Here is a 7,759-nt window from a genome sequence, read left to right on the forward strand (position 1 = left end):
GTCCCAGGGGCTCAGGGTAGAGGTCACAGCGACGACCTCCATGGAAAGAACTGGAAACTGCCGCCGTGTCACCCAGCACGCGCCCTGGTAGAACCATCCCACCAGCCTCGCGCCTCGTCCCCTCTGATGCCAGCGTCAGGACACTCCACTCCAGGGTGGAGTCCAGGACCTCGAGGGGGCGGAGCATTCTCCCCGCCCAAGTGTGGACCAGGCCAAGGGGCCCTGCGGGGTGTGGGCTGGGCAGTGGCAGTGCCACCCACCCGGAGCCCAGGCAGGCAGAGGGCACAAGGCTCATGCATCTGACTCCACGCTGCACTGTGGGGGCCCTGAAGGCGTTGCTGACCTGCCTCCCCCGGGGCAACCCCCCATTTCTCTGGAGGTGAGGGAAGGTGGGAACGGATGCCTAGAGGAGCCTGTGCCCCTCCAAGACTTGCCTCCCCCAATCCAGGGTCCCTGACACAACCTCAGCCAGGCCTTCTGGCCAGGCCCCTCCAGCAGGGGCACCCGTGAAGAGTGGGGGAGCTGGGAGCTGGCTGAGCTGCCCCGCCCACCATGGCTCCAGCCTGTTGCACCTGGGGCCCCAGAGTGCCCCCTAGGCCTTCCCCACCCCAGATGGTGCTGCTCAGGTCCAAGGAGAAGCTCCTTCTGACTTCTGAACCATCCTGGGAGGTAGGAGAGGGCCCCACAGTCCTGCCCAGAGGCGCGGTGCTTTCCACCTGGCAGTGGCAAGAGTCAGGACAAGCCAACCAGTTACGGACAGAACCTTTATTGCTGAACATAAAACACCTGCCTGGGAGGCCCGGCCAGTGGCCTCTTCACTGGGCCGAAGACCTGGGTGGGGAGGGCTGGGGGGCTGCAGGGCCACTGTTGCCAATGGCAGTCGGGGACAGGCCTGGAGGCCAGCCCTGCCTGGCACCCTGGAGGGCGGTGGGGTGGGGACAGGGGCCCAGCTTGGGGGAGGAAGACCAGGCCCTGGGCACACGCTGGTCATGGAAGGTTGAGGGCCAGGCAGGCAGAGCAGTGTCCCTGTGGCCCCCAGGTGAGGCTTGGTGGTGGGCGGCCCTCCTCTGGGACAGAGTGGCAGACAGAGCCTCTTTCCTCTCCAAGGATGAGGGTCTGAGGTAGGTGCAGGCCGGTTCCTGGGGTCCTCACAGACGCGGTTTGATGTGCAGAGGCTTCCCTATGTAGAGAGGGCAAAAGTCAGGTGCCAGGAAACCCCCGAAGAACCTCCCAGCCTGCAAAGCTCCTGGTCAGGGGCTCAGGACGGGGGAGTTCTGTCAGCCTAAACACACATGGCAGGGTCTGCAGACACCCCCCCGAGTTCTAGAGAGAAGAGTACAGTCAGGCCACAGGCCTCAGCTTCTGCCCCCTGCTGCCAACGGGTCCTGGTGAGCCTCTGTGGCTGTCTAGCCATGGTGCAGGCTCAGTCTATGAGGTCAACTGAGGCTTCTGCCTACAGTCCAAGGGTCCTCTTGGGCGGGCAGCAGTCCTGGCCCCAAGGTCTACAGGGTGAGCCGTCAGTACCGGCGCACACAGCACCAGACAACCCCGCACAATCAGTGAGGCTGCCAGACACGTGAGGCGGCCACGATACACCTTCCATGTGGCAAGTCGGGGTGCACATGAGCTGTGGCGGGGAGGGGCAGGAGCAGAGCAGAGGCCCCAGGGTGAGGCGGGCAGGGCCTGGAGGCAGGTAGCGTAGGAGGGAGCAGTTCCCCACAGTGGGGAAGCCCAGGGGCTCCTGCCCCATGAATGTGCACTCACTGGGTGCCAGCGCCTCTCCTCCCTCCCCAGATCTCCAGACCACCTGACAGGCACCGCGGCGGCCCGCTGACTAGAGATGCCTCCGTGTAGCTGCCCACAGGACTGGCCCTGCCCAGGTGCCCCTCTTCAGGGCTGATGAGCCCGCTCACCCACGCACAGTTGAGTTGGGCCCAGCAGCCAGGGCCCAGGCTACAGACTACACAGGCTCTGCCCTCTCAGCCTGCCCCTGCGGTGGCCGCTCCAGTAGCAGCTCCAGCTTCCTGCCCAGAGACTGTCCCAGGCACCTCCGCCTGCCGGAGCTCCTGGCCATGGCCAAGCAGGGGAGGTTTCTGCAGCCTTTCCGGGGCCCCACCCAAGCTGCACACTGGACCCCTCAGCACCCTGCCCACCTCCACTGGCTCTGGAACTGGCTGCTAGGTTCCTGATCTTTAAAAAAAAAAAAAATAGTGGCTGCCTCGGGGCCCCATCTGCTCCCCCAACCCAGAGAGGCCCACCCAGATGGAGGGAGCGGGTGCCCAGGTCTTGTGGGGCAGAGGGTCTGGCCACGGTTCCATGCCCCTGATGTGAAGGCTGTGAACAGGAGGCGGCCCTCCGAGGCAGGCGTTTGAGCGTGCTCAGCGGAGCTGTTGGAGAAGGCTGCAGCAAGCATCTTCCATTAACGTTACGACCGTGAAATATGACAATAAAATGATAGCCGTATGGTCGCAAATTTGCAGCCCGCCGAGCTGCGTGGGGTTTATCGTCACTCAAACGCGCGGAGAGCTGTAAAATGTTTACAGAAAGGGTCGTTTGCAGCCATAAAATCCTCTTTTCTCTCCTAAACAAGGCTGAGTGGAGCCATTTACCAAGCCCCAAATGCTCATCGGGGGAGAGGGAACATCTGTTCTCTCCAGGAGTGCGTGGTGATCTTCCAGAACAAATTAACAGAAATGGGTGCTTTCTAATTAAATCAGCCCTCAGCTGGGGCGGACTGCACAGCGGCCACTGCTACACTCACACCTTGGCTGGCCCTGCCCCAGGGCTGGCAGGTGCACCCCTGGCGCCTGCGGGACTCACCCAGGCCCCACCTGGAGATTCTGACGTGGTGGTCTGAGGTGGGCATTTAAAACTCCCCTGTGCTTGAGCCAGGTCACGCTGCCTACCTGAGTCCTTGGTGAGGGGGGCCCTGGGGGCCCGGACCCTGGGTTGGGCTCCTGGGCTCGGTGAGGACTGCAGGGAGATGAAGGAAGGCAGCTTGCAGAGCCTGTTGGAGCGTGCCGCTGCTAAGGCGGCCTCCTGGAGAGATGGTGCCTCGTGGTCCAAGGAAGCGGGAGGGGATGAGGAGGAGGAGGAACAAGAGGAGGAGGAAGCCTTCAAGGATGAGGGAGAGGCTGACCCCCCTGGGGAGCGGGGAGGTGCAGCCAGCGCAGCTGCAGTGAGGGCAGGGGAGCTGGGCGTCTGCCTGATGGGACGCTGGGCTGCCGAGGGCTTCCTGCAGGGAAGGAAGGGGCAGACGTGTGAAGTGGGGTGACAGGCGGGGATCCCACCGACAGGCTGCCCATGCTCTTGGCTGCTTCCTGCTCCCGTGGCCCCCCGTGGTCTCAGGGTGAGCTGGAGGCACAGGTCAAGCCTGGTCCTTGGCCGCAAGGACAGGCTGGGTGTGGAGAAGGCCCCAGCTCCACAACAAGCCTGCCCCTCACGTCCAGGGCCTTGGCTTCCTGGTCTCCATGGGGCTCTCACACCCACATAGCAGGGGGGCTGGATGAGGGAGCCCCCAGACTCCTCCCGGGGCTGGGCCTCCCACCCTCTCCCAGTGAGCAGGTCTCTGTGAAGCCCCACCTTCCTCCATCGGCCAGGAATGCCCTTGGCTCTGTCCAGACTTGAAAGTGGGGTAGGGGAATCTCTGGAGGTCATGTGATCCCCAGTCTTGGATTGGGATTTCTGGGTCTGAGGCCCAAAGAGCTGGAGTTGGGGGGCTCAACCAGAGGGCCCTGAGCATCTCCCTGGACAGGGAGGGGCCACCCAGGCTCACATGTACAGCGCCCACTGCCCCATCACCTGGGCCCGTGGCTGGCCGAGGCCCTGCTCCTGGCAGCTGCGTCGCTGGGCCCTGGGGCAGGGGACGTGGCTGCCCGCCGACTGTGGCGTTTCTGGGTGCGGTGGAGCAGCTGGCACTGGGCGCCGCGGGGACACGCCCCCCTGCGGGCGAAGTCGGGGCACAGCAGCGTGTGTTTCTTCTTGCACTGCAGAGAGAAGGGGTGCGGGTGGGTGGGCCGGCTGGAGGCTGTGGCGCTGCACGGGGAGGGCAAAGAGGGCCAGGCCAGGCCCCCCGAGTGACCACGGGGCCCCATAGGCTCTGCCCAAGTCTTGGGGCAAAGGCTTCCTCTTGGAAGGCTGAGGCCACCAGGCCAGAGAGGTTCCACCTGGGCCCTCACCCACCCATAAGAGGCCCCTCAGCAACTGCAAGCCCTGGGCACAGACTGAGAGCAGGGCGGGGCTGGGCCAGCCTGCGGACTCCCAGAACCTGCAGCCAGGCCACAGCTCAGGGCTCGGCCCACCCGCTGCCTCTGCCAGACCCCAGCCCGCCCATCCTGGCAGCACAGAGGGAGCCCGGGAAGGTGGCTGTGGCTACAGACCTGGAGGTCTTGGGCTGGGCCAGGGGAGGGTGCGGCAGGTCAGCCAAGGCCAGGCCGCACTGGGTCAGGGCTGGGCTGGGCACGCGATCCCTAGCACCTGTCACAGCGCTAATTATACCCACGGGGCAGGGGGTGTGCCAGCCAGCAGGTGCTCTGGGCAGCAACATGGCCCCAGCTCTCCTACCAGGCCCACAGGGAAACACAAAGAGGCTGCCCAAGGCCCCAGCGGCCCAGTCCGGCCTGTGGAACAGGGCGCCCAGCCTGCCCTTCCTCTGCCCACCCCTCCTGGGCTCTGCTCTGCAGCCCAGCTGCCTGCTTCTCTCGTGCCCAAGGCCTTTCAGGGAGGCTATGCCCTCCCCCTCACCCTGCAGAGCCCACTGCATGGGGCACCCAAACTGTTCTTCATGGGACTAGGCGACAAGCGTCCCCAATGCGAACTGTGACAAGCTCCCTGCCTGACCCACCAAGAGTGAAGCTCAAACCTGTGGCAGCAGCAGAGAGGCTGGAGGCTCCCAGCTCGTGGGGCGCCACAGCCTCAAACCCACATCCTCCCAGCCACACAGTCCCTTGCTGGGCACCTGACCTAAGAATCTGGGATCCCAGGTGCTGCTCCTGTACCTGGGGCTGGCCGTGAGCACCTGCTCAGAACCGGGCCCTGCACTGTCCCCCTACCCTCCCCGCACTCTCCCCCTACCCTCCCCGCACTCTCCCCCTACCCTCCCCGCACTGTTCTCCTCCCCTCCCTGCACTGTCCCCATACCCTCCCTGCACTGTCCCCCACCCTCCCTGCTCTGTCCCCATATCCCTTCCCTGCACTGTCCCCCTACCCTCCCGGCACTGCACCCCTAACCCTTCCTGCACTGTCCCCCTACCCTCCCTGCACTGTCCCCCTACCCTCCCTGCACTGTCCCCCCTACCCTCCCTGCACTGTCCCCTCTACCCTCCCTGGATCCTGTGGTGTGGCCCCCGCCATGCCCCCAGGTGGAAGCCAGGCGCAGGTCACTGCTCACACCCTCACTCACTCACTCATTCCTTCCTGCGACACGGAGTCTGAGTCCCTCTACACAGGGCCTGGCAGTGCTGTGGGGCCCAGAGACCCAGGGGCTCCTCAGGGGCCTGCGGCTGGAGAGATACTTGGGCCTGCAGCAGAGCAGGCTTCAGGGGCCCGGGGGAGCAAAGCCTCCTGGGGGGCAGGGGCAGTGGCTGTGCCTGACAAGGAAAGGCCTGCCACCAGCACAGACATCCCATGCGGCACTGGGACAGGCATGGGGGCATGCGGGTCCATGGTTCACAAAGGGGCAGGACGGCAGGCGTCGCCAAGGCTGCAGGTGCATTTTATCAGATGTACCCACAGCCCCAGCAATGGCTGGTGGGCAACACTGGACACGGAGTGCCCGGCTGAGATGGCCAGAGGGCACCTGCCACACAGCCAGTGTGAGCTGAGGTGTGGGTGTTGGTGTAAACCATGTGCCAGGGCTCAGACTTAGTAGGAACAAAATAATGTAAAATACACGTTTCTTTTTCCTTGATGACATGTTGAAATTTTTGATAGGATGGGTTAAATAAAACATATGATTTCATCTGCTTTGGTGTATTCTTTTTTAACCTTTTAAAGGTGGCTATTAGAAAAGGTGAAATTCACGTATGACTCATACATGTTTGTGCTGGACAGCGCCGGTCAGAACCCTCTTGCAGAACACAACCAAATACCTAGGATCAAAAAGAACTTTCTGAGGCCCGGCACAGTGGCTCACGCCTGTAATTCCAGCACTTTGGGAGCCAAGGCAGGTGGATCACTTGAGGTCAGGAAATCGAGAGCAGCCTGGCCAACATGGAGAAACCCTGTCTCTACTAAAAATATAAAAATTAGCTGGGTGTGGTGGCACGCACCTGTAGTCCAAGATACTTGGGAGGCTGAGGCAGGAGAATCGCTTGAACCTGGGTGGTGGAGGTTGCAGTGAGCCAAGATTGCACCACTGCACTCCAGACCCTGTCTCAAAAAAAAAAAAAAAGAACTTTTTGAAATTACCTAGGAGCGATGAAGAAAGTAAAATGATGGAAGGAAATATACAAGGAAACACACTGGACATGAAATGAATCTTAAATGTCAAAGGCCTGAGACTTTCATCTCATGTTCACTTAGTCTTCAATATTCACTAATGAAAAACCCAAACCAATCAAACAAAACCCCCAGAAAACTCTCCAAAGATCTGGAAATGTATGAGCATCTGTGGAACAGCAAAAGCAGGGCTTAAAGGAAAATACATAGCCTTAAATGCTTATATCACAACAGAAGATCTAGCTTAAAAGTTAGGGGCAAAACAGCAAATAAACTGAAAGCAGAGGGAAAGAAAAACAAAACAGGAATTAAAACCAAGAGAGTTAAAAAGCTGGTTCTTTGAAAACAGTAATCAGTTTATCCAATAGGATTGATCAGGAAACAGAAGGAAGATGTACACAATGTTGGGAACACCAAGCGTGTAACTAAAGATGCTGTAGATGATGAAAAACGCTGCATGCTGCAATGACAACCCACGCCAGTACGTTTCAAAACACCAGTGAACTGACAAATTCTAGAAAAACTGACAAGAAAAATAAATCCAAGTATTTCTATAACCATGCAGAAATCAGAATCAGTAGTTAAAAAGTAAAGGTCCAACCCAAAGGGTTTTACTTGTAGTTCTTTTTTTTTGAGACGGAGTCTCGCTCTGCCACCCAGGCTGGAGTGCAGTAGTGCGATCTCGGCTCACTGCACTGCAAGCTCTGCCTCCCGGGTTCCTGCCATTCTCCTGCCTCAGCCTCCCCAGTAGCTGGGACTACAGGCGCCCACCACCACGCCTGGCTACTTTTTTGTATTTTTAGTAGAGATGGGGTTTTACCACGATGGCCAGGACAGTCTTGATCTCCTGACCTCGTGATCCGCCCTCCTCGGCCTCCCAAAGTGCTGGGATTACAGGTGTGAGCCACCGCGCCTGGCCTTTACTTGTAGTTCTACCAAATACTCCAGATGTACAATTCCAGTCTTCCATGAACAAGTCCACCATATAGAAAAACACAGAACACTGCTCAGCTTATGGGGCCAGAATAATCTTGAAACCAAATCTGACCAGGACTCTATGAGAAAAAAACATTTAGACCAATACCACTCATGAAAAGAATGCAAAAGTCCTACACAAATTATAAACAAGAGTCTTGCAATGTGTAAAAACACGAATATATCAAGGACCAAGTTGGATTCATCTCAGGAATGCAAGGTTGGTTTAATATTAGAAAATCAGGCCGGGCGCGGTGACTCAAGCCTATAATCCCAGCACTTTGGGAGGCCGAGACGGGCGGATCACGAGGTCAGGAGATCGAGACCATCCTGGCTAACACGGTGA

The 7,759-nt window shown here is 59.4% G+C and overlaps 1 protein-coding gene across 1 annotated transcript in view; it reads right to left on the reverse strand.

Annotated features, from left to right (window-relative positions):
* Nucleotides 1-746: 746 nt before the first annotated feature.
* ZC3H3 (zinc finger CCCH-type containing 3) overlaps nucleotides 747-7,759 on the reverse strand; it is a 102,011-nt gene continuing 94,998 nt past the window's right edge. Inside the window, exons 10-12 of the mRNA XM_011975647.1 lie at nucleotides 3,802-3,986; nucleotides 2,907-3,235; nucleotides 747-1,180 (exon numbers count right to left, since the gene is read on the reverse strand). Coding sequence (XP_011831037.1) covers nucleotides 1,149-1,180; nucleotides 2,907-3,235; nucleotides 3,802-3,986 — 546 coding nt within the window. The 3' untranslated portion in view covers nucleotides 747-1,148. The remainder of the gene's footprint in view (nucleotides 1,181-2,906; nucleotides 3,236-3,801; nucleotides 3,987-7,759) is intronic.

The sequence above is a fragment of the Mandrillus leucophaeus genome, unplaced genomic scaffold (assembly GCF_000951045.1).
Source record: "Mandrillus leucophaeus isolate KB7577 unplaced genomic scaffold, Mleu.le_1.0 Scaffold158, whole genome shotgun sequence".
NCBI classification, from domain to species: Eukaryota; Metazoa; Chordata; class Mammalia; order Primates; family Cercopithecidae; genus Mandrillus; species Mandrillus leucophaeus.